The sequence below is a fragment of the Tupaia chinensis genome, unplaced genomic scaffold (assembly GCF_000334495.1).
Source record: "Tupaia chinensis unplaced genomic scaffold, TupChi_1.0 Scaffold143888_1, whole genome shotgun sequence".
Taxonomy (NCBI): domain Eukaryota; kingdom Metazoa; phylum Chordata; class Mammalia; order Scandentia; family Tupaiidae; genus Tupaia; species Tupaia belangeri.
The window spans coordinates 157,735-185,616 of NW_006203739.1; the positions used below are offsets into that span (position 1 = coordinate 157,735).

The window sequence follows — 27,882 nt, forward strand, 5'->3', positions numbered from 1 at the left end:
AAAAAAAAAAAAAATTACATAGTCAACTGCAGTTTCTGTTCCAGACCTGGCGACTCGCTTCCTCGCTTTCCCTTTCTTTCTCTGCCTCTCTCTAGTCAAATTAAAATAATAATAATAAATAAAGTTCAATAACTTTAAAATATATATATATCCTAATTTTTTTCTTTTTTGGGGTGCAGGGGGGAGGTTTTTGCTATAGGGTGCATGCGCTCACCAGAATGAGAGACAGAGAGAAAGTGAGAAATCACCCCCGGGAGGATGGCCACACCGCAACCCCTTCTCCTCCATTCTCCTCTTGGGATCTTGGGCACTCACACACACGTGCCTGGCGTGAGTTTAAGCCACTGGATCCGGGACTCAAACCGTGGTCGACTACATGGGAGTCCAGCGACATAGTCATTACGCTAACTGCTGGTCCCAAAATATCCTAATTTCTGTTCCAAGAAAATTTTAATATTTAAAACAACTTTCAAATAGTTTTAAATACTATTATTTCTTTTAAAGTCTTATAATGGACCTTATTTCTCTACTTCCCATGTTTCAGTGAATGAAACAGTAAGGTAGAATGAAAGTACATGTACGAAGAATACCATGCTCTAACCAACAAATACTAACTGCAAGTTAATCAAGAATAGCACCATCATAGGCTATCTGCTATTTTAAAATACTGACCAGAGTCACTTATCTAAGATAAACAGCCTTAGCAAAGTGTGTGTATACACATACGTATACAGATCACAGCTTTACTTAAAAGCTTTGATAAATCTCAGACTCAGTTTATTTGAAATGCAGTCCTGAGACATAACTTAAGCAATTCTGATTTAACAACTACTAAGTCCAGTAATCATCATTAATTTTAAAAAGGACTCCCAGTTGATAGATACTTAAGTAGATGACTTATTGGCTCTTAACATAATACCATCCAAAAAGATGAGAGACAGAGACAAGAGAATACACATTTGGGAGTTAGAATAAACACAGATCTAGGTAACTGCACTGTAATTTAACTTATGCCTCTTCTTAGTGGTTTCCTTTGGCACATCCTTTTCTTTTTCTTAAATTATTTTTATGTATTTTATATATATATAAATAAACACAGACACAAATATATATACACACATACATATATATATTTTTATTTTTCTTTTAATTTGACGAGAGAGAGAAAAAGCCGCCAGGTCCAGGACTTGAATTATGATCACCATGTGAGAGTCCAATACCTTTAACCACCAAGCCACCTGCCAGCCCCTCTTCTGACACATCTTATAAACTGTAAACCCATTTCATCTTTTGTTTCAAAACAAAACAAAATAAAACAATGCTGAGCCAGCAGGTGGTATGGTGGTTAAGGGTGCTGGACTCCCATACATGGCTGATCGTGTTCAAGTCCTGGACCTTGCAGTTTGCTTTCTCATTCCCCTCCCCCCCGTTGAATTAACATAAATAAACAAATACAAGTTTTTAAAAATGCTAATAATCCAAAAATTATTAAAAGTGTTAATAAAAAAACATAAAAATGCCCTGGAAATTTTTTAAAAATCATGATGGTCTATTTTTTGTTTTATATAAAACAAATACATAAAACATCACTGTTTTCCCCAAATCTTAGAAATGTGCCACTGGGGATGTATTTGATCCCAAGATTTACAACTAATTAGCACAATCATAAGTCTGATGAGAACAGGAAGTTGTTTGGTTTATCTACACAACCTACCAACAATTTCATTTGAAAAACAAAATTCTAAGTCTAAACGTAAAAACTACCTGGAGGGACCAGCAGTTAGCATAATGGTTATGTTGCTGGACTCCCACGTAGTCAACTGTGGTTCACGTCCCGGACCCAGTGGCTTAAAACTCACGCCGGGCGCGTGTGCGTGCGTGCCCAAGATCCCAAGAGGAGAAGGGAGGAGAAGGGATTACAGTGTGGCCATCCCCCCTGGGGGGGGATTTTTCCCTTTCTGTCTCTCTGTCTCTCTCTGTCTGGCGCGCGTACGCGCCCTATAGAAAAAACCTCTCAAAAAAAAACCCCAAAAAACAAAACAAAAAAAAACTACCTGGAAATTTGGTGGATAGGACAAAATATTGGGTAACTGTGCTAGGCAGTCTGGAGGTTGAAAAAAAGACCATGAAAAAACACAGGATGGCTGGTCCAAAATGAATAATGAAATGTTTTGGTAAACAATTTGGTCTCTTTAGACAGGTGTCCTCCCATTAGTCAAGGTAATAATGATGGGAAATCGTGAACCCATTCAACAAACGTACAGCAAATATCTACTCTTCCCTACAAAAAACAGTGCTGGGTATGTTGTTTTTCAAGATCCTGGAGCCACGGAATCAGCAGTTAGCATAATGGCTATGTCACTGGACTCCCATGTAGTCGACTGCAGCTCGCGTCCCTGACCCAGCGGCTAAACTCCACGCAGGCGCGTGTGTGCGCATGCCCAAAATCCTGAGAGGAGAATGGAGAAGGGACTGCGACGTGGCCATCCCCCCGGGGGAGTGATTTGTCGCCTTCTGTCTGTCTCTGTCTGGTGAGCGCACGCACCCTATAGCAAAAAGCTCTTCAAAAAAAAATAAATAAATAAAGATCCTGGAGCCAGGATTTGAACACAGTCAGTTATGCGGACTCTAGCTACTAGAATATTTGAGGTCAACCCTCCCTCAAGTTCTAACAGAAGGACTTCTATTGATGAATGAAAAACTGTCCCAGTATTTTTATGAAGACCTCCTCTTATAGCTCTCTGGACCTATTATAAAACCTGGTTTATTAATTTATAAGAGTTCTGGAACATCCATATGAGAATATATATCCATATGAGAATATAGTTCAAGAGTGCAGCTGACAATATAAATAAATAAGTAAATAAATAAATTCTATCAGTACCAAGACAGAAGAAATTTAAGATAAACAGTAACTTCTGTTACATGACAAAAATGATACAAACTGGTTAAAGACAAACCACCACGTGAAAACTCAGTATCACATACGTATTAATAAAATCTCTGGACACAGACCAAAAAAAAAAAAAAGAAAAGGAGGTAGTAGTAAGACATCAAAAAGTGTAGTTTGTATGGTGCAATAAGTACTTTTATTTCATAAGTAATCTATGTGTGTTTCCTATTCCAATACAATTCTACAGATTTAGATATTGAGGATCATAAGAAAATTAAAACATATGCCTGGTAAGTTACAAAATCTAAATTTGGAAACAGTACATATAGCTTTAAATTCAATGAATTGAATTCTCAGATTTAGAAATTAAGGAGCATAAGAAAATTAAAACATATACCTGGTAAATTACAAAATCTTAATTTGAGAACAGTACATATACCTTTAAATTCAATGATGAATTGAATTCTCAATCAGAAAAAGTTAAATACCAGAGTATTTCCCAGTTTTCTGAGATCTATTTAACCATGCAAGTGATAATTTTCAATTCATGTAGATGTAAAGGTCAATGTTCAAGCCTCACAAATACGAACACATTTTAATCTAAAATCCACAAGGCTCTTAAATATTTATTTTCCTGCATTCAGGATGGTGTAATTCCTCAAAGCAAGTAACATTAAACTGAATTTTATGTAATATGACTCACCTGTTGACTTGAAAATTTCACTTTTGGATTGTTATCTATCTCCCATAAACCTTCATTAAAACCTTTTCGTTTATTTGGTTTGCCATATTTTTCCTTATTTTCTGAGTAAGGAAATATATCCTTTGGTCCTAAAAAAGCACTAAAATAGAAAAGGGAATATGTGAACACAAAACAGTCTCAAATATATGTTATTAAACAATACTCTATCCTATGATGAAATTATCGAAAATTCTTAATCTCACCTATATTATAAAGTATATATAAAGATTAGATACAAATAAACATATTTAATACAAAATACTTTTATTAAAAATTCAGTAACAGGACCAGCAGATGGTGTAAGTCACGTTGCTGGGCTCCCACAAGGCTGACAGTGGTTCGAGTTATGGATTTGGAGGTTTGCGTTTGCACCAGATGTGTATGCATATATGCCCAAAATCACAAAAAAAAAAAAAATGAGGAGAAGGGATTGCAGTGTGGCCATCTCCCTGGGAGGTGATTTCTCACTTTCTGTCTCCCTGTCTCTCTCAAAAAAGAAAAATCAGTAAGTATGTCATCAGGTGGGATGTGGCGGTAAAAACACTGGATTCCCATATGGCTGAATGCAATTGAGTCCTGGACCCAGTGGCTTGAAGATCACAACAAAAAAACAAACATATTTTTTTAAAAATTCAGTAACAAGCTCCTAGATCCACAATCCCCCTTTTCTTTTCTTTCTTTCTTTTTTTTTTTTTTTTTTTTTTTTTTTTTTGTTTTTAGTGTACATGTGCTTGTCAGAAACTAGGAGAGAGAGAGAAAAAGCTAGAAATCACCCCAGGAGGGATGGCCATGCCACAGTCCCTTATTGTCCACTCTCCTCCACTCTCCTCTTGGGATTTTGGGCACACACACCCAGTATGGTTCTCAAGCCACTAGGCCCAGGACTCAAACTGCAGAGGTGACCAGGTTGAGACCTCCATGCCACCTGCTAGCCCTTGCAAACCTGTTTATAAGAAGCCACAGAAGTCACTAGTGGTGCCATGCACTTATAATCCCAGCAACTCATAAGGCTAAGGAAGAAAGACCACAAGTTCAAAGCCAGCCTGGCAAACGTGGCAAGATGCTGTCTCTGGGGAACCAGCAGTTAGCGTAACGGCTATGTCACTGGACTCCCACATAGTCGACCGCGGTTCGCGTCCTGGACCTGGTGGCTTAAAACTCACGCCGGGCGCGTGTGCGTGCGTGCCCAAGATCCCAAGAGGAGAATGGCGGAGAAGGGATTGCGGCGTGACCATCCCCCCTGGGGGGTGGTTTCTCGCTTTCTGTCTCTCTGTCTCTCTCTCTGTCTGGCGAGCACACGCGCCCTATAGCAAAAACCTCTCAAAAAAAAAAAAAAAGAAAAAAGATGCTGTCTCTGAAAAAGAAAAAATAAACAAAAACCACAGAAACTGTACAACCATGTGAATGTGTTAATATCATTAAAACCATACACTTAAAAATGGCTAAACAGGGGACAACAGGTGGCATGGTGGTTAAGGTCCCAGGTTCTCATGCAGCTGACCACAGTTCAAGTACCAAACCCTGCAGTTTGAAAAGCATGTCGGGCATGTGTGTGGGGGCACCCAAAATCTCAGGATGAGAATGCAGGAGAAGGGACTGTAGTGTGGCCATCTCCCCGGAGAAGAGGGTAGGAGGTGGGGAGGGGGCAGTGGCGATTTCTCAGTTTCCCTCTCTCTGTCTCTCTGGCTAAGGCAAAAATCTTAAAACAACAGAAAAGGTTAAAACAGCAAATTCTATTTTTCTCCAAAATAAAACACAAAAAAACGTCAGCACAATAGCATTAATATATTTAACTGAATCCCGAATATATATATATTTTAAAGAATTGTTTAGTTTTGTTATTATTGTTTTTTAACTTGGCCAGAAACAGAGCAAGAGAAAGTGAGAAAGCAAGCCACCAGATCCAGGACCTGAACCACGGTTGGCCATGTGGCAGTCCAGAGCCCAAACCACCATGCCACCTGCCAGCTCCCCAAATAAAATTTCCTTTCGAAGTAATCTGGGCCTGGCAGGTGGCATGATAGTTAAAAGTGGATCCCAAATAGCCAACTCAACGGTTTGAGTTCTTGACCTGGAAACTTGAAAACAAACTGGGCACAGGTGCATGCGTGTGCAAAATCATGAGAGGAAAATAGAGAAGGGACTGTGGCCTAGCCATCCCCCCGAGGAGAGTGGTTTCTCACTTTCTCTCTCCCCCTCCACCCTGGTGATTTAATATCCCCTAAACAAAACAAAATAAAAACCACAAAAATGCAAAAACCCATAGAACTAAACCAACTAGAAAAAGGACCCTTGATCACAGCATGATTCTGAAACAAGAAAGCAAAGCATCTCTTGTTCAACTGCAGCTAGAAATGTGTGCCATTAGGTATCTCTTTTTTTTTTTTTTTTTGCCACCCTTCATGTCTATCAATGTCTTTAAAGACATTGCAAGTATTGATTTGGGGTTACAAATACATTTTAGTGAGTAGGTGAATTTATAAATATAACCTATGTATAACCTATGTATAAACAGCATCTACTAAGTATGTATACACATAAACACATTCAGATCCACCTTCAGGACAGCCCCCTTATTTCTCCTCCTTGTGTCAGTCAGTTTTGTAGAAGTCTAACAACCCTACAAATGCACACCCAGCTCTGTAGGAGTTTATTATTATGACAGTCCCAAGCAATGAGAAAACTGAATTGTAATTTCTCTAAAATGTCCTAAAATTTATATTCTAATTAGATATATATCACGAGTTCCTTATCTTCAGAAACTCTCTAAGAATTAGGGACTTACTGGCTACAGTTAGAAATGGCTTAAGATCAGGGGCCAGCAGTTAGCGTAATGGCTATGTCACTGGACTCCCACGTAGCCAACTGCGGTTCCCAGACGCGTGTGCACCCTCACTGACCATTCAAAATCCCTAAAAGGTGCAAAGTTAGTGTTAACAAAATTGTTGAAAATAGGAAAATATTTTAGTACAGAAAAGTTTTTAAATCTCAACTATGGAGTACTTTTAGGTATGACTCTAAATCTAAAAGCCATTCAAAGGAGAAGACTGATCTATCATAACATTACTTAGTGGATATAAAGATTCGAGATGTTTTTAAAAAACATGGATTATTTTTCTTCATGTCAAGTAAAACACCCAGTCCTTCCTCTGCATGGAAGTTTGAGAACATTAAAATGATCATATAGGGGGCCAAACAAGTGGTATGACAGTTAAGGCTTTGAATCCCACATGGCCAGGTGAGTGGTTCAAGTCCTGGATCCAATGACTTAAAAACCACGCTGGGAGGGACCACAGGTGGTGTAATGGTTACATCAGTAGACTCCCACATAGTTGACTGCGGTTCCCAGAGCGTGTGCAAGCATCCCCAAAATCTAGAGGAAACTAGAAGGGGAGGGACCGTGGCACAGCCATCCAGCCTTGAGTGTGATTTCTCACTTTCTGTCTCTGTCTCTCCGGCGAGCACACACACCCTACTGCAAAAAAGCTCTTAAAAAAAACAAAATCACTCTGGGTGCACATGTGTGCCTGTCTGAAAATCCCCACAGAACAGAGAAGGGAATGTGAAGTGGCCATCCTAGGGGATGGGGTAGGGGGATGTTGTATTTCTCACTTTTCCTTTCTCTGTGTCTCTCCTATGCGTGTACACACCCTATGGCAAAAATCTATAAAAATTATCTTGTATGGGGACCAGCAGTTAGCGTAATGGCTATGTCGCTGGACTCCCAGGTAGTTGACCGCGGTTCGAGTCCTGGACCCTGTGGCTTAAACTCACACTGGGCACGTGTGCGTGTGTGCTCAAGATCCCGAGAGGAGAATGGAGAAGGGATGGCAGCGTGGGGGGTGATTTTTCACTTTCTGTCTCTGTCTCTATCTTTCTGGCGAGCGCACAAGCGATATAGGAAAAAACCTCTACCAAAAAAAAATTATCTTGGGAACCAGCAGTTAGTGTAATGACTATGTCGCTGAACTCCCACGTAGTCGACCGCGGTTCGCGTCCCGGACCTGGTGGCTTAAAACTCACACAAAAAAAAACTCACACAGGGTGCATGTGCGTGCATGCCCAAGATCCTGAGAGGAGAATGGAGAAGGGATTGTGGCGTGACCATCCCCCCTGGGGGGTGATTTCTTGCTTTCTGTCTCTATGTCTATGTCTCTGGCTGGTGAGCGCACGTGTCCTATAGCGAAAATCTCTCTCAAAAAAAATTATCTTGTATGTTCTCTTTTTAAGTTGTTGCCATAGGGCACATGCGTTCACCAAAGAGAAAAGCAGAGAAAGTGAGAAATCACCCCTGAGGGGTGGGGGGAGGATAGTCACACTGTAATTCCTTCTCCAATCTCCTCTGGGGATTTTTGGGCATGCACACACATGGTGGCATAATTATCAAGCTAGTGTGTCTGAAACTTCAGCCACAGTTGGCCATGTGGAAATCCAGTGCCTTAACCACCAAGTCACCTGCTGGCCTATGAATAGTTTTTTAAATTCTTCCACTGCGGGAACCAGCAGTTAGCGTAATGGCTATGTCGCTGGACTCCCACATAGTCGACCGCAGTTCGTGTCCCGGACCCAGTGGCTTAAAACTCACGCAGGGTGCATGTGCATGCGTGCCCAAGATCCCGAGAGAATGGAGGAGAAAGGATTGCGGCGTGATCATCCCCCCGGGGGGGTGATTTCTCGCTTTCTGTCTCTGTATCTCTCTCTCTGTCTGTCTGGCGAGCGTACGTGCCCTATAGTGAAAAACCACTCCAAAAAAAAAAAAATTCTTCCACTGCTTGGGACCAGAGGATAGTGTGGTAGTTAAGGTGCTGGACTCCCACATGGCTGACTGCAGTTCAAGTCCCGGACCTGGCAGCTTGCTTTCTGACTTTTCTTCTCTTTCTTGCTCTCTGGTGAGCATGCGTATGCTATAGCAAATTAAATAATTGCAATAATGACGGTAAATAAAACTAAAAAAAAAAATTCTTTCATTGCTTATCATTCCCTGATTCAGATATACAATTGCCACTTTCCATTATTTTGACTTTCACTACATTCATGTAAGTCGTACAAAAATTCTTATATACTAACGTACCAAATATTAAATTATCCTCTTCCAAAGAAGATCCTTACAAATCTAAATAATGCACATTAAGTAAAAAAGGTTAAAAAAAATCATTAGCTATGATGGAAATGTAAATCAAAACCACAATAAAATACATCTCCACCATTAGCAAGGCTGTTAACTACTGATAAAAAGATAGAGGGCCAGCTGGTGGCAGGGTGGTTAGGGGGGCAGGATCCCATAGCTGGCTGTGTGGTTTGAGCCCCAGACCTAGTGGCTTGAAAAACACACGGAGTACATGTATGCATGTACATCCCAAAAGGAGAATGGAGGAAGACAGTTTGTGGTGTGGCCACTCCCTCTGGGGTTGTTTCCCACACCCGCTATCCCTCTACCCTGTTTCTCTCCAGTGAGTGCATAGACCCTATAGCAACTTTAAAAACAAAAAAGAACAAAAGAAACAACAACTGTTGAGAAGGATGTGGAGAAATTAGAAACTTTTTACATTAATGGTAGAAATGATAAAACAGTGCAGCTGATTTATTAATTAAAACTTTCTGGCATTAACTCAAAAAAATTAAATGTAAAGTTGCCAACTGATCCAGCACTTTCATATCTAGAGAAATGAAAACTTAGCCTATATAAAAACTTGAATACAGATGTTCACAGCAGCACTGTTCACAAAACCACAAATGAAAACAACCCAAATATCTATCAAGTGATAAATAAAATATGGTGGATCAATACAATGAAGAATTAGTTGGCAATGGAAAAAAATGAAGTACTATCATATGCTACAACATGGATGAATCTTGAAAACACAACATGAATGAAAAAAGCCAGTTATATAAATCATGCTACATGGTTCTATGTATATATAATGCCCATAATAGGAAAAACAGATGCATGGTTTCCCAGCATGAGCAGGGTAGGAGTATTGGGAACAAATGTGAAGTAACTGCTAATGAGTACATGGTTTCTTTTGGGGGCGGGGGGGGGTGACAAAAATATCCAAAAATTGACTGCTGATGGCTGCACAAAACCTATTTACATACTTTAAATGGGTAAACTAAGTGAGAAATTAATTACATTTCAATAAAGAAGTTAAAATTTTTTTCAGAGATATCATATCAAATTAAATAAAAATGTGGGGCCAGCAGGTGGCATGGTGGTTAAGGTGCTGGATTCCTACATGGCCAACTGGGTTTGAATCTCAGACCTGACAGCTTGAAAATCACACCAGACCCAAGTACATAAACGCCCAGAATCCCAAGAGGAGAATGGAAGAGAAAGCATTACAGTGTGGTCATCTCTCCTGGGGGGTGATTTCTCACCTTCCCTCTCTGTCTCTGTGGCAAGCGGTCATGCCACATCCTATGGTAAAATAAATCTATAATTTCACCAACTATGGACAGTCACTGTTCTCAACACATTTATTTACATATAAATATGTACTTTCTTAAATTTATTTCCCTTATATGCAGAAAGAAATACATGGGGGTAGGGGGAAGACAGACAACAGAAACAACCTGATTCCCAACAGGGTCACACCATGCTGTGATCCTCCCAGCAGCCAGCCAGGATTGTAGACACCCAGGAGCACACCCAACATGTTCAGGTCAAGCCAGGATCTAAATCCAGGCCTACTGGCTCCAATATCCCTGCGTGGAGGAGGCACTCTACTAGTATGCCACTGTAGTTCCACCTAAACATGCAATGTCAGTGTATATGATGCATATTCATTCTAAGTAGATCTTTTTATTTTTTTTGGAGAGTTTTTTTTTTTTTCTATAGGGCATGTGCGCTTGCCAGACAGAGAGAGAGAGACAGAAAGCAAGAAATCACCCCCCCAGGGGAGATGGTCACACCGCAATCCCTTCTCCTCCACTCTCCTCTCGGGATCCTCGGCATGCACGCACACTCGCCCGGCGTGAGTTTTAAGCCACCGGGTCCGGGACGCGAACCGTGGTCAACTACGTGGGAGTCCAGCGACATAGCCATTACGCTAACTGCTGGTCCCCTAAGTAGATCTTTCTAAAAATTTATTTAATTTTATTTATTCTTCTTCTTCAATTTAACCAGAGAAAGATAGAGAGAGAGAGAAAACAAGCCACCAGGACTTACACCATGGTCAGCCATGTGCAAGTCCAGGGCCTTAACTACCCCACTACCTACCAGCCCCCATAAGTAGATTTTTTCAAATTAAACTCTGTTTTGTTTTTGCTATTTGCTACAGGGAGTGTACGCTCACCAGAAGCAGAGAGAAAAGTAAAGTGAGACACCCTTAGGAAGAACAACCACACTGTACTCCCTTCACCTCCATGCTACTTTCAGGATTTGGGGTACAACGCATGCACATGCGCCCAAGCTACCAGGTCCAGGACTTGAACCACGAAGTTGGCTAATGGAATCCAGGCACCTTATGGCCAGAAGAGGTGCCATGGTAAAAACACCACATACCACATTCTGTGAGGAAAACATGCAGGGAGGTTACTAGCTTGCGCCCAGAAACTTCTATGTGTATGCCAGGCCTGTATGTGTCCACCTCAACTGGTTAAAAGTGAGGGTGGAGAGCAGCATCAGGGCTTTGTACGGGGTGCTGTTTTTCTCTACCTCTCACTCATTTGTGGAATAAACTTTAAAACAAAAATACGAAATCACTTTTGTAAATACTACTCTGTGATATGTAGCAGCTACACATTACTCCAATAAATGGCTACAACAAAATTAGTTCATTATTAAACCATTTCTTTATGAAATTTTATTTCATAAAGTAATGCTGCTATAATAAACATATTGCTTAATCTCTGCACATAACTTTACCATAAATTCTAGGATCAGCTGGATCAAAGGATAGTCTCAAGATGAGAAGCTCCTAATGAGGCTCAAAAATGACAGCAGATGAAAAAGAATCCTCCCTGGAGATATAACCCACAGAGTTTGGTGAAAAGGGCCCAGATTAGTTTTTAGACAGCCAATTCTAGTTTCCAAGGGTATGTCAATTCTAGTTTCCAAGGGTATGTATACCTTATGTGGCTGTAGCTCTGAATCATTTTTCAAAGCATTCCATTTAAAAATGGCACACAAAAGATGCCTAACATGCAAAATAAAAGCATGATGTAATTACATATAATAGAAAACACCCAAAAAACTCTAAAATAAGTCTGAAGTAAAATACATAAAAATGTTAACAGTGGGTGGTTTATTTGTTCTTTAAGGCATTCCATTTCAAAACACCTTGCCAAAAAGTTAATATGCGACAATAAGAAAAAGCAGAAAATTATATGATAACAAATACCTTATAAATGAACAAATATAAATAAAACACATGAAGACATTAATAGGTTCAGGTACTGTTTTTAAAAATTCTTGAAAAAATTAGGGATCAGCAGGTGGCGTGGTGGTTAAAGCACTGGACATTCCCACATGGCAAACCATGGTTTGAGTCCTGGACCTGGTGGCTTCCTTTCTCACACACTCTCTCTCTTTCTGTGTGTGTGTGTGTGTGTGTGTGTGTGTGTGTGTTCTCTCACACTCTCTCTCTCTCTGTGTGTGTGTGTGTGTGTGTGTGTGTGTGTGTGTGTGTGTATATCTTGCTCTGGTCAAATAAATAAATCTTTTTTAAAAATTCTTGAAAAATAATATGAACTAGCCTGTAATGTAGTGCAGTAGAGAATTTTCCTTTTATGTTTTTTAAAATTTCAACAATAAAAGATATATTAATATTAAAGATATATTGGGACCAGGTTGTGGCACAGTGGCAATTCAACTGGACTCATGGGAAAGGTCCTAGGATCGTGTTATGGGATCTCCCTGAGCACGCTGGCTGGGCATGCATGTGGCTGGAACCCAGGCTGGAAAAATAAATAAATAAATGTTTCGGAAAAAAATTAAAGATATATTAATTTGAAGTAAGTTACCTACCAAATTGCAGAACTGAAAGGAAAACTGTGGGATCACCAAAATACTCAATTTAAGGTTAGAAAACTGAAGGCTGGAAAGATTAACTAACTCAGGCAAGGTCATCTAGCTATTAAACAGTAAAGCCTCAACTCTGTATAGTGGTTCTTAAAAAGTCTTTCAGGGGCCAGCAGGTATGTATGGTGGTTGATGACGCTGGATGCCCACATGGGCGACTGTGATTCAAGTCTCAGACCTGGCAACTTGCCTTTTCACTTTCTCTCTCTCTCCTTCTCTGGACAAACTAAAACTAATAATAATAATAATAATAATAATAAATAAAGTTAAAATAATTCTTAAAAAAAAAAATCTTTCAGTGGGACTAGCACATGGAGTAGCGGTTAAGTTCCTGGACTCGCAGAGGCGACCAAGGTTTGAGTCCCAGACCCAGTGGCCTCAAACTCACACCGGTTCATGTGTGTGCTGTGCCCAAGATCCCAAGAGGAGATTGTCTGTGGCCATCCCCCTCCCCAGGGGTGATTTCTCATTTTTTTGTCTCTGGCAAGTGTACTTGTCCTATTGTAAAAATCTCTCTCCACCTAAAAATAAAATTTTCTGAATTTCTTTATCCACTACAATATAGTCCTAGAAACACCTTATAAAATATCGATGCCATAAATCTACACATGTAAACTCACACCTCTAATACCAACACTAAACCTTGTTAAGAACTGTGGTTAAGGGGTTGGCAGGTGATTTGGTAGTTAAAGGCGTTGGACTCCCACATGGCCAACCAGTTTGAGCCCCGGACCTGGCAGCTTGCTTTTCTCACTTTCCCTCCTTCTCGCTTGCTTGCTCGCTCACTTGCACTCTCTCACTCACTCTACCCCTCTATGGTCAAATTTTAAAATAATAAATAAATAAAGCTAAATAATTTTTTAAAAGAAAAAAAAGAATTGTGGTTAATGTAAAACATCCAAAGAAAATAGCAAATCACTAACTACTAACTACAATATTAATTTTTAAATTCTGAAACAACCTAAATTCTAAGTTTGTGTTTCTTACATAGCACTCTCCTCAAGGCTGTGTATACACGTCCGGGTATCCCAGTTTTCCTAACGTAAGTTCTGAAAAATAGTTATTCCCCTTAATTCACTTCTTTGTGAATATTGTGTACACCCACAAAAGCACATACATCTCCCTTACAAAAGTTCAATCATTTCCCACCTAGAACTCCTCTTTTAAAGATATACTAAAGCCTTATTTATAAAATGGGAAAGCCCATTGGAGTCAAAGATAAGCTGCTCAGAAATGAACTTAAGTGCTGCCAAGTAATATAACTAAACAGAAAATTACCCTCCTCCCCCTTTTATTACTAGAGTGTGCGTGCACTTGCCAGAAACAGAGGTGGGGAAGGGAAGAAAGCAGCCCACTATAGGGTATGGTCACACCTCAATCCCTTCTCCTCCATTTCTTAATCTGTTGAAATTCTTGGTACATGTGCACCCAGAATGTTTTTCAAGTTGCTAGGGCTGGGATTTAACTAGTCACCCATGTGGAATCTAGCTCCCTTAGGCTATGGAGCCTGCCTCCCCCAAAAAAGGTTCTTTCTTTCTTTTGTTCCATAAGTGAATGACAGAGACAGACAGCACCACTGGGATCCCATCCCCACTTATCAACCCCTAGCTTTAGCCAGCCCCACAATGCACACACCTGGCAATGTTCACTACAGGGAGGTCTCCAGACCCAAACCAGAACCTTACCACATGAATCAGCCTTGCAGAGCAGTATACTGCTACTGTGCCATTGTCCAGTCCCCAGAAAATCTCATTTCTCCATTTTGAAGTCATAAAATAAGAAACATACTTTTTTTTTAAGAGAGATTTTTGCTATAGGGTGTGTATGCTTGCTGGAGAGACAGAAAGTGAGAAATCATCCCCCCTCTGGGAGGAATGGCCACATTGCAATCCCTTCTCCATTATCTTCTAAGGATTTTGGGCACGCATGCAAACAGCATGAGTTTCAAGCCGCTGGATCTGGGACTCAAAAACTGTGGTTGACAACATGGGAGTCACCGATGTAACCACTACGCCATCTGCTGGTCCCAGAAACAAATTCTTATAAATCTATTTTATATTTCATAATATCAAGCATTACTTTATAATAGAAAAATAATTCAACAGACAATTGAATATCCATCTACTAAATATCATGAACCTACCGACAGTAACTAAACAGTTCATCTTATTATTTGATATAAGGCTTAAAAGAAACTAGGTGCCAGCAGGAGGCGTGGTGGAGAAGGCACTGGATTCCCACATGATCAACCACGATTCAAGTCCCTAACCTAGTGGCTAGAATGAATTGTGGAATAGTCATCCCCCTGGGACTGATTTCTCACTTTCCTCTTCTGGCAAGTACATGTGCAAAAATCTTAAATAAATAAATAAATAAATAAATAATTTTTAAAAAAAGAGATTATATGAGTTTTATACCAACACACACAGCTGTGGTTGTGGTACAGAAGAACCGGTATGCAAGAAAATAAAATCGTATACTACGATTCACTCTTTTATTCTTCTCTGTGGCTACCACCAGTACCTCCTTCATTCACCTTCGTGCCTAAAATAAATTAGGCAGATTTTAAAACAGCCTATGTTATTTTAAAATTTTCTAAAACTAAGCATCCCACTTAATTTGTTTATGTGGGAGGGTTATTTTTGTTTTGTTTTGAGGCAGGGATCCCCTATGTCATGATCCTGCTTGCCCTAGCCTCCTAAGTGGAAGTACAAGTAAGTGTACACCACGGTGCCCAGCTTTAAGAGTGACCTGGGAGACAAACCCAGGCCTTCCATGTGGACTCAGGTTGCCAAGCAGTAGCATCTAGCATGTATTACCACAGCTGAGACTAAATCTCTTTATATTAAGACAATTAAGAGCTTAAGGAGATTAAAAAAAAAAACCAAAACAGCAAAATACCATCTTTATTTAAATATCCCACACTTCAGGGGCCGGCAGGTGGCATGGTGGTTAAGGATGCTCGACTCCCACATGGCTGCGTGGGGTTCAAGTCCTGGACCTGGTGGTTTGCTTTCTCACTTTCCCTCTTTCATTCTGTCCCTCTCTGGTCAAATTTAAGTAAATGAATAAATAAATGGATAAATAAATATTCCACATTTCAGAGAAATATTGGGTCGGAAAAGTCATGACATATTTTTCTATGCAAAAATGCATCAGGACTTTTCAAATGACCCAACAGTCAGGTTAGAGTATTCCCTCAACTAACAAAATTCTAATTGAATTGTTTTCAATTTAAGAAATACTGCAAGTAGCAGCCTTGAAAAATATGGACCAGCCTGGCAGTGCAAGAGTTGAGCATTGTACGCATGGGGGCAGATCCCACGGGACTGATTACAGTTTGAATCCCAGACCAATGGCTTGAAACACACACAAACTAATGTGCATGTGTGCCCGAGATCCTGACATGATGAAGAAATGGAAGAAAAAGGACTGTGGCATGACCATGCCCCTTTGGTGGGTAGGACGAGAACATGGGTTCGTACCGTCAATGCGTAAGTACCCAGAAATCACGTTCCCAAAATTAAAGTTGGTCAAGGCTGTACAACTATAACAAATAACAGCTGACAATGATTTAGTTGAACACATGGCAAACACTGGTCTAAGATTTTTCAAAATATTAACCAGTTGAGGGCGTGTGTGACCACCAGAGAAAGACAGGGAGGGAGAAAACACGCCCTTTAAAGCATGTGATCATGCCACAACCCCTTCTCAATTTCTCTATCCTGTCACTATTTTGAGAAACACACCTAGTGTTTTATTTCAAATTGTCAGGGTCAGGATTCAAACCAGTTAGCCAAGTAAGATCCATTTCCCTTAACCACTATGCTATGGGGCTGTCCCACAAAATTTTGAAGGTGATTATGAGATGAAGGATCTACAAAAAGAACATGGAAGATGCATATTAAAAAACTATGCCTGGGGTGCAGCAGGTGGTATAGTAAAGGTGCTGAACTCCCACATGGTCAACTGCAGAACAAGTCCAAGACCTGGTGACTTCAAACTCATGGTGGGAATGTATGCGTGCACACCCAAAATCCTGAAAGAATGGAGAAGGGATTGCGGCATGGCTATTCCTGAGGGGTGGTTTCTCATTTTCTCTCTCTAGGTCTCTCTGTCTCTCTGGCGAGTGCATGGACCCTACAGCAAAAATCTTTATGTAAAAATAAAACTGGAGCCAGCAGGCAGCATGGTGGTTTAAGGGCGCTAGATTCCCACATGGCCGACTGCAGTTCAAGTCCCAAACCTGGTAGCTTGCTTTCTCGCTTTCCCTTTCTCTCTCTGTCTTCTCTCTGGTCAAATTTTAAAAATAACAACAACAAATGGAAATAAATAAATATTTTTAAAAATAAACAAAACAACTATGCTTGGGGGGCCAGCAGGTGGCAATATTGGTCAAGGCACTGGATTCCCACATGGCTAACAATGGTTTGAGGTCTGAACATGGCAGCTTGAAAATCCTACTGGACGATTGTGTGTGCAATGCCCAAAATCCTGAGAAGAATGGAAAAGGAATTGTGGGGTGGATATCCCCTGGTGGAGGGAGAGATGATTTCTCACTTTCTCTCTCTACAGCAGCACAGGCATCCTATGGCAAAAAATCTCTCAAACAAACAAAAAAACTATGCTTGGACTTCAAGACCGTTTACACTGAAATAACCTTGTACTTTAATCTGAAAACTTCTCATATTAATATTCCCATCTTACAAATAAGAAAAAGACCTAAGTAGTCTGCTCAAGGTCATACAGTAGATACCTGGTAGGATTCAAAAACTTCTCACCTAGGTATTTTAAACACTATTCTAAATACTGGTTACAGTACAGCAAAATTCATAATCAACAAATGACTTCACTAGTAAACAAAACTTTCCATCACAAATATTTATTTAACAGCTACTATGTGCCAGGCTCTTAAATAAATGCTGACAAGACAGACAAGGTCCCTGCTGTCCCAGCTCTTCACAGAGGGGATGAGAAAAAAAAAAATTCAATCATCTTACAATGCAGAAAATAAACATAAAAAGGTGTAAGCTAAGATCTAAATGACATTAAATATCAAAGGCAAAACCTTTCTGGCAAAGGAAAAACAAGCAAGAAAGGAAGGAAGACGAAGCATATTTGTATAAAAGAAAAAAGAAGTAAAAAAGTATAATGAAGTGGCAGAGTTTAGCATAGATTTACTCACATAAAGTAAATCTGTTAATTGGTGATTTTCTTTGTTGGTAATGTAAAATAGGTAATCACTGCAAGTTTCCAAATAAAGGACGAGCAGGTGACATAGTAGTTAAGGCATTAGATCCTATGTGGCTGACTCGAGTCCCAGAACCAGCAGCTTGAGAAACATGCCAGGCACGTGCGCATACATGCCCCAAATCCTGAGAAAATAGAGAAGGAACTGCGGAGGGGCTATACCCTCCCCCAGGGGATGATTTCTCCCTTTCCTTGTCTCTCTAGTGGGTACATTTCCTTATGGCAAAAATCTAAAAAAAAAACCAAAAGCAAAAAACATCACTTTTACTAAATGAAGAGTGGACATTATGGCCACCACAGTTTTGAGTCCAGGACTCTGTGGCTTGAAAATCACCTGTGTTTGTGTGCCCAAAATCCCAAGAGAAGAATGGAGAAGGGATTGCAACGTGGCCATCCCACAGGAGGTGATTTCTCACTTTCTCTCTCTGGCGTGCACACACACTCTACAAGTACACCCCACCCCCCTAAAATGACAGTGGACACTGAGACAAAGGGTAACAGCATTACTTACAAGAGTAATTATGGCATGGACCTGAGCTGCAACAGAAGACATGGAGAAGATTGGATAGATCAGGATGCACTTTAAAAGGAAAAGAACAAGACTTGCTACCTTACTAGACAGAGGAAAAAGTCTGTACACTATGTAATCAAGGACAGCACCAAGATTTTTTGGCTCCAAGAAAGAATTAGGTCCATGTCAGGTACACTTACTAAGAATTGATTTTGGGACCAGCAGAGGGTGTAATGGTTACGTTGCTGGACTCCAATGTGGACAACCACAGTTCGATTCCTGGACCCCAAGGCTTAAACCTCACACTGGGCATGTGTACATAGGTACCTAATTCCTAGAAGAGAATGGAGGAGAAGGGAATGGGGAGTGGCCATCCCCAGGGGGTGGTTTCTTGCTTTCTGCCTTTGTCTCTTTGAAAAACACACGTGCCCTATAGCAAAAATCTCTTAAAAAAAAAAAAAAAAAAAAAATTGGGACCAGAGTTAGTGCAATGGCTGTGTTGCTGGACTCCCATGTAGTCGACCACGGTTTAAGTTCTGCACTCAGTGGCTTAAACTCACACCGGGTGCGTGTGCATGTGTGCCCAAGATCCTGAGAGGAGAAAGGAGGAGAAGGGATTGTGGCGTGGCCTTTCCCCCGGTGGGGTGATTTCTCAATTTCTGTCTCTCTGTCTTTCTGGCGAGTGCACGTGCCCTACAGCAAAAACCTCTTAAAAAAAAAAAAAAAAAAAAGAAAGAAAGAAAGAATTGGTTTTGAACATGTTAGGTTTAATACAGTGAGCACATGGTCACAATTAGTATACCTAAGGGTTCACTGTTTAATGTATAACATGCAAAACTAGGCAGACTTATCACCAAAGTCGTAAGATGGTATAAGTAAAATCAGGTGTTTGGGGTCCAGCAGGTGCTATGATAATTGATTAAGACGCTGTACACCCACATAGCCGCTACAGTTCAAGTCCCAGACCTGGTGGTTTGTTTTCTCACTTTCCCTCTGGTCAAATTAAATATTCTGCATTTTCTCCTTATATCTTATCCCATTTCCTCACTCTTAGTTGTTAGAATAAACTTTTATTTATATAAAATCTACATAAAAAGTTCAAATAACTACCCTATCAACTTTTAAGAGAAAAATAAGATCCTCAGAGAACTTATGTATTATCTTTCTTCTTTTCGTCAGAGGGTAAGCATATGCACTTGCCAGAAGGAAAGAGGGAGAGAGAAAGCACCCCTGTTGGGAAATGGTCATGCTGCAATCCTGTCTTGAACTGCCCAATTGAACATTTGGGACCCTCGACCACTAAATTCTACAGTCCTCGTTTCCTTATTTAGATAATTACTTTATTTTGCTTTATTTACTTTTTTTAAAAATTTGACCGGGGCGGGGGAGAGGGAGAGAGAGAGAGAGAGAGAGAGAAAGCAAGTCACCAGATCCAGGACGCAAACCACGGTCAACCATGTGGGAGTCCAACACCCTTAAACACACCACCTGCTGGTTCCCTATAGTTCTCATTTCTAAAAATCATCTTAAGCTCACCAGACCAATAGATATATGGCAGTACCACCTTCTCAAAGGTGAATGGCATACTTACAGGAACATTAAGGCACAAATGATTACAAGTGCATTTTGAAATGAAAATTAAATGTCATTAGTTTAACTTTGAAGTAATTTTAATTTATTAAATATAAATATATTTTAATACCTTGAACATTAGTAATTCACTGTCTTAATTAACCCCCTTCATACTAATTAACCAAACAAGGCTTAAATTTTAGGTATAATCTTTTTTTTTTTAAATTGCCAAAGGGTGCATGAGCTGACCAGAGACAGAGTGGGAGAGAGGATAAACACCCCCCAACGGGGGCACGGTCACATCAGAGTCCCTTCTCTTCCATTTCTCCAACCTGTGGGGTCTGCCGGCACACACATACACTTGCCCATCGTGTCCTCCAAGCCACCGGAGACAAAATTCAAAGCGCAGTCAGCAATGTTGGATCTGGCTTCTTCTAAACACTAGGCTACAGGGCTGGCCCAGTATGGTTTGTTTTTATTTAAAATTTACAATATATGGGCCAGTAGGTGGAATAGTGGTTAAGGCACTGGATTCTCCACGTGGTTGACCATGGTTCGAGTCCCGGACCCAGTGGCTTGAAACTCACACCAAGCACGTGTACATGCATGCCCAAAATCCAAAAAACAGAATGGAGAAGGGATTGCAGGATGGCCAACCCCCCCAGGGGGTGATTTCTCGCTTTCTCTGTCTCTTTGGCACACGCATGTGCCCTGTAGCAAAAATCCCTTGAAATAAATAAATTAAAATAAATGACAATATAAAAATCCTCATCTTCAGGGTCAGCAGGTGGCAGGGAGATTAAGGCAGCTGATCTCATGTAGTTAATTGTATCATTTAGTTCTGGACCCAACAGTCTGAAAAACGTTCAAGGCATGCATGTATGTATGCCCAAAAATTCTGAAAGGAGACTAGAGAAAAGACTGCAGTGTGACTATCCTCCTTGGAGTAGAGGATGATATATCTCACTTCCTCTTTCTCTGTCAAGTGCACAAGCCCTATAGTAAAACTTAAAAATGACTGGACTTGGGATCAGCAGTTAGCGTAATGGCTATGTCGCTGGACTCCCACGTGGTCGACCGTGGTTCGCGTCCCGGACCCGGTGGCTTAAAACTCACACCAGGCGCGTGTGCGTGCATGCCCAAGATCCTGAGGGGAGAATGGAGGAGAAGGGATTGCGGTGTGGCCATCACCCCGGGGGGTGATTTCTCGCTTTATGTCTGTCTGTTGAGCGCACACGCCCGATAGCAAAAAACCTCTAAAGAAAACAAAAAATGACTGGACTTTATGGCAAATAAATTACATTTCAGAAAAGCTGTTAAAAGAAATTATGTACAGGGCCAGTCCCACAGCCTAGTGCTTAAGGAAGTTGGACCCCACATGGCTAACCACTGTTTGAATCCTGGCCCTGGAGGCTTGAAAAACACACTGGGCATGTGTGTGCATGCCCAAAATCCTGACAGGAGAGAGAAGTGGGGAAGGGAATACAATATGAGCATACCCCACAGGGTGATGCTTTCTACCGCTTCCTCTGGCAAGGGCACATGCCCTTGGGCAATTACGAAAGAAAAAAGAAATACAAAAGCTTATATAGTATACTAAGCAGCATTGAATCAAATATTGCCTCTGTAGCCACTCAGGAATATATAATTCTAGTTAAAATATTAACAGTTTGTTTCTCTCATCCCAGGTAAACGAATCTTCTCTACCAAAATGGCAGTTAAATATCAAGCCCTAAATCATCTAGATTATATAATACTTATGAGATTATTAAATGATAGGTATGTAGGAATATTACTTAAGAAATTGATATGATAGTCCAAGAGTAATCTAATGCATCTAAAAGTAACAGTTCAACATTCACCTCCAGTTTTTTTTGTGTATGTTGTTTGTTTGTTTTCTGAGAGGTTTTTCGCTAAAGGGCGTGTGCGCTCGCCAGACATACAGAGACAGAGAGACAGAAAGCGAGAAATCACCCCCAGGGAGGATGGTCACGCCACAATCCCTTCTCCTCCATTCTCCCCTCAGGATCTTGGGCACGCATGAACAAACTCCTGGCGTGAGTTTTAGGCCACTGGGTCCGGGACGCGAACCACGGTCGACCACGTGTGAGTCCAGCGACATAGCCATTATGCTAACTGCTGGTTCCCTGTGTATGTTTTTACTTTCTAGTTTTTGCTACAGGGTTTAAGTACTCACTGAAGGGGGAGGGGTTGAGAAACCACCCCCTTGGGGAATAGCCACACCACAATCCCTTCTCCTCCAGTCTTCCCTTGGGATTTTGGGCAGGCACACATGCACCAGTGTGATTTTCAAGCCACAGGGTCTGGGACTCAAACCTCATAGTTGGCCATGTGGAATCCCTTAACCATTACACTACATGGCTGGTCCTGGATGCAATTTTTGAGTAATTTGCTTCACCAAATAGGTTCTCTGCAGACATGTCCATCAGGGACAGGTGAAGAGTCTGAGTGGCTCTAGGGACCATATAAACACATACTACTTAAGTTTCCCATGCTCACAATATGTCAGGTTTGTATGACTAGTATCACAGAGCCTAAAATAAAGTTCCAAGTAGTCCTTATAAGAAGTGCTTACTGGGGCTGGCACATGGCATGGTAGTTAAGGACACTGGACTCCCACATGGCCAACCACTGTTTGAGTCCCAGACCTGGTGGCTTGCTTTCTCTCTCTTGTTCTGTCCCTCTCTGGTCAAATTAAAAATAAAGTTAAATAAAAACAATTGTTTAAAAAACAAAAGAAGTGCTTACTATGTCAGCAAGCAGCATGGTGGTTAAGGTGGCTAGATCCCACACTGCTTACATTGTGGTTCAAATCTCAGACCCTGAGGCTTGAGAAACACACAGGGTGCTATGCCTACCTGCCCAAAATCCCAAGAGGAGAATGGAGGAGGGTGGCCATCCCTCTCGGGGGGCTGCTTTCTCACTTTCTCTCTCTGGAGAAAACATGACCTGCAGCAACTAAATAAATAAATAAAAAGTGCTTACTGGGCCAGCCTTATAGCCTGGTGGTTAAGGCAGCCAACATGCAGTTTGGAGTCTGGACCCAGGTGTGCTTACATGCTGAGGTGCATGTGCATCCGATAGGAGAGAAAGATGGAAGAGAAGGGATTACAATGTGACCATTCCCTATGAGGAGATGCTTTCTCTTCCCTCTGAGAGTGCATGCACCCTCAAGCAAGAAAAAAAGTGCTTATTTTACAAAGTAAGAATTCTGAATGCCTCGTTAAAACTTTCCTTAAAGGTAGCCAGCAGGTGGCGTAAAGGTTAAGGTGAGGGGATCCCGCATGGCCAACTATGCAGCTAAGTCTGGACTCAGCGGTTTGAGAAACATACCAGGCACCTATGCATGTCTACCCAAAATCTCAAGAAGAGAATGGACTGTGTGGCATGGCCACCCCCCACTGGGAGGATGCTTTCTCTTTCTCTCTCTCTGGTGAACAACTGGACCCTACAGCAACATTTAAACAAACAAACAAAAAACCCTTTCCTTTATACTTTAATCATTCTTGTGACTTTCCTTTTATACTCTGATCCATCAGTCATTCTTCTGATTGCCAAGATGACCTTAGAAAATATCTATTCCAATAGAAATTTAACCTACAATGGCTCGATTTAATCTCTACCGTAATAATAAAAAGACTTGGAAGACTGGTCCTAAATATTTTATTATTTTATTATTTTACTATTTCCCCCTGTTTTTAGTCTATGTTTTCATTTTGACTCTGCAAAATTAATACTTATCTGCCTTTAAGGTGAATAGGACTTACGTCTCATGAGTTCCAAAGAAGAAAATGGGTAGTTTGTTTGTGGGTGGCTTTACAGCTCCATCAGGAACTTCATCCACCTAAAAGAACACAAAAATTAAAATCTTTTAAATCGTACAAATATCAACACAGCCAACTAAATCCAAAAAGAGATCTGATATAAACGGACCAGTTCTACAGGCCCATAACTCTGTATCCCTATTTCTGAAATCCAGAAAGCTCTAAAAATCAAGATTTTTTTTTTCCCCACAAAACTTATTTGGTGGCAAAAACTTGGACTGCTACTGAGGTTAATTTGGTCACTTACCTTTTTTTTTTTTTTTTTGGAGAGGTTTTCGCTATAGGGCGCGTGCGCTCACCAGACAAGACAGAGAGAGACATAGAGACAGAAAACGAGAAATCACCCCCCGGGGGGGATGGTCACACCGCAATCCCTTCTCCTCCATTCTCCCCTCAGGATCTTGGGCACACACGCACACGCACCCGGTGTGAGTTTTAAGCCATCAGGTCCAGGACACGAACCTTGGTCGATTACATGGGAATCCGGCAACATAGCCATTACGTTAACTGCTAGTTCCCTACTTACTTTTATTTACCTAGTGTTTCTACTGTTGTTTCTCTGCAGGAATACTATGTCAGATGATCCCAGGCTTCATTAGCAACAAAATATATGGCATATATACCATTATTACCTGCCTAAAACCTCCAAATTCTGAATTCTTACACATTTTTGCCTGTAAGCATTTTAGGAGTCTGCATCTACTTGACAGACCTGAATGATATTTTGTAGGAAGGCTATATAAATAACAGAGTAATGTAAAAATATACTCAATGAAAGTTCAAAGCAGTATCTACCGAAATCTAAAACACAAACTGCGAAAGAACCTTCACCTATGTGGCTGAATTACAAGTCACCTGCCCCCTTTTTCTCTTTCAATCCTTTTAATTAAGAAGAAAGTATTAGGTGCTATTACATTTACTACATCTGTAATATTTGTTACTGTTCCCTACCAATAAAGATAAAGTAGATCTCAAGGTTAAATTTATAATATCTAGCTAAAATTCAGTAACATTTCTATTTTAAATTTCCTAATTTCAAATAAAGTTAATGTTTTTAAAAGACATTTTTGTCTTAGGGCACATGTGCTCACTGGAGAGAGACTGAGACAGTAAAGTGAGAAATCACCCCCCAAGGAGGACGATCACACTGCAATCCCTTCTTCTCCATTCTCGCCCCCGAATCTTGGGCACGCACACACACACACCCAGATGATTTTCAAGTCAGGGGTCCAGGACTTGAACCGCGGTCAGTCATGTAGGAGTTGCGTGTTGTAACCCTACGCCATCTGCTGGCTCCCACGTTACTTTTTTTAAAGATCAACTGATGTTGTTAAAAGGGAACTGTCAGAGGACTTACTAAACTTTACATGTATTACCATGTTGAAGAAGACCATTAGGGTGATTGGACTAGTTATCCTTGGGGATGTCAATAAAATTACTATTACCCAACTCCTTTAGGGACTTCAATTTCTCTCCACTTGTAGGACAAGGATTATACATGTCCTTTCATCTTTGTGGTACAACCCAAGAACCGCAAAAATCCTGAAGCCCTTAAGAGATCTTTCTTTCAATAGGTTCATCTGCTCCTCTCCGCCAGCAAACAGCTTTTAAAGTTTGTGTAAATGCTTAGCACAACTTTCTAAAGTAAATGTCAGGCAAAAAAATTTTAAACATGGTTTTAAAAACTATTATTACTGGTAAAGGTTTACAAGAAATAAAAATCAATGAAGTTTGAGACATGCCGACTTGTAGACAGAAAATGTTAAAAGCCACAACTGAAACAAGAGGTGACAGACCTTAAATACAGATTCTGAATGCGGTACAGCAAGGATTGAGAATTTCAAAGATGAAAACAGAAAAAGAAATAGAAAAAAATTTGGGGGAGAGATCTTTTGCTACAGGGTTGCATGCGCTTGCCAGAAAGACGAGAGAGAGACAGAAAGCAAGAAATCACCCCCCCAGGGTTGATGGCCGCGCCACAATCCCTTCTCCTTCATTCTCTTGGGATCTTGGGCGGGCATGAGTTTAAGCCACCAGGTCCGGGGCTCGAACCGCAGTCGACTACATGGAAGTTCAGCAACATAGCCATTACGCTAACTGCTGGTCCCAGGAATAGAAATTTTGATCACATAGTATGTCAAAACCAAATCTGGCTACTTATTAAAAAAAAAAAAGAGGAAAAGACCTAACAAAAATTTCCCATTCCAATCCAAATAAATGTGTTAAACTATGGAACCTGTAGAATAAAGAAGGGAAATGTTCACTCTGGCTCTAAGCCTACTTTACTCACAAGAGCACTAATTCTTAGTCACCTGACATTTAAATACAGTATTTCATAAATGCACAATTATGTGCTAAGGATTGTGCTTATGTGCTAAGGATTGTGCGGGGCGTATAAAGAAATCCAGCTGAAGGCCACTGCCTTCAAGAGGCTTACAATATATTTAGAAGTCAAAGCATACTCTAAGTTAAAACAAAAATTTATCACAATGAGAATAGAGTATCAAGTATCTAGACAAGAATTATGATTAACAATTGTTCACACAGGACTCCACAAAAAGGCAGACTTCACAGAGTAGGTAAAAAAGCTTTGGAAAGAAACCTGTAAACCAGTCTAAGAGCTGGGGGAGGGGGGAGGGAAATCAAGGGAAGTGATCATTTTATACTCCATGGCACTCTCAGCTCCTCCGTCCATGATTATTAGCTAACGCTACTTCTCCCATTCCTCCTCTCAGCTAACATAATTATTGAATTTGACTATTTTTAAGAAACCCATTTTCATAGAATAGAAAATGGTTTGAAATAATAATTACAACTAAACACGTTTTTATTTTCAAAGGATGCTGAGCTTACCTAATCTAATGGATCCAAACATTTTTTTAGATCCTATCTAACATGGTGTTAGAACCTGGGTCCAGTCATGACCTAAAAAAAAGATGTCTTCTGAAAATGTAGCTTAAATATTTAGACAGCCTCAATTCCTAAATGTCACAGAACATCCCGGGTCCTAATCACTTCTCTGTACCACTAGATGTTATAAACCCAGGAATCTGGTCTCCTCCTTTTCTCCACAGAAGGTAAAATGGTAGAATAACTTCTTCAAGGTCACAAAGCAAACAATACAAATAAAAATGTAGAAATAAAATTTCCTGGTCCTGCTTTGGTACTAACTAATTGTAAAATATTCAAGAATTTCCAGGCCTGAATCTCTTTATTAATAAACAAGGAAACCCAGAAGGCCTCACAGACTACAAAACATATTCTTAAAAAATGAACCTGTAAATCCAATTACCTGTATCTTTCCTTTTATCATCCAGGAGCTTAAGCATAATTTATATGGGTTCCACAGATACCCTGTTGTTTTATTCAAAATTAAGGAAACATCAATGTTTTGGTAATGTTTAAACATGAAATTAAAGCTTGATTATTTCACCTACGATAGACCATCACCGCATTTGGATTATTTCTTTCTTATGAAGAAACCCTGTTAAAGTCTATCAAAAACGAACCACAGGGAAATACAATACATGGTTCTGTAGGCACACCTGGATTGTTATAATTACATGGGAGCTCACTGGGCAAATCACGAAAATTGTGGAAAAAAGGTCAGGTTACAAATGAGACTAAAGGAAAGCGAGGGAAGGACACAGAAGAAAACTGAGAAATGGCAGTTGAGCAGGCCTCCAAGGTGGAAGGTAGCACGGCTGACCGCGAAGGCTACAAATCACTTACTCGAGCTGGCCAATGAGGATAACCTTTCATCTTGGTGAAGATGAGGTCTCCAGGTTTGAAATTGCGAGTCATGTTTCAGGGGTGAGGCCGGGGGTCCGAAGCCCAGGAGGGGAGGCGGTGCAGGTGGCGAAGGGATGCGGAGCACGGCCGTGTGCCGAGCTCTTGGCCAGGGGCGAGGGAGGATGCCTCCGGGTGTCCCGACGCCTACACAGCCTTTTTTTAAAGAGAGACTCTTGCAGGACCAGCAGTTAGCATAATGGCTATGTCGCTGGACTCCCATGTAGTCGACCGCGGTTCGAGTCCCGGACCCGGTGGCTT

General features: G+C 40.7%; 1 protein-coding gene across 5 annotated transcripts in view; it reads right to left on the bottom strand.

Annotated features, from left to right (window-relative positions):
• PSIP1 (PC4 and SRSF1 interacting protein 1) overlaps window positions 1-27,762 on the bottom strand; it is a 53,544-nt gene extending 25,782 nt beyond the window's left edge. For all 5 annotated transcript variants that reach the window (XM_006165316.1, XM_027767053.1, XM_006165317.3 and 2 more), the window contains exons 1-3: window positions 27,565-27,762; window positions 23,776-23,852; window positions 3,597-3,735 (exon numbers count right to left, since the gene is read on the bottom strand). In XM_006165316.1, coding sequence (XP_006165378.1) covers window positions 3,597-3,735; window positions 23,776-23,852; window positions 27,565-27,636 — 288 coding nt within the window. In that variant the 5' untranslated portion in view covers window positions 27,637-27,762. The remainder of the gene's footprint in view (window positions 1-3,596; window positions 3,736-23,775; window positions 23,853-27,564) is intronic.
• Between the last annotated feature and the right edge of the window lie 120 nt (window positions 27,763-27,882).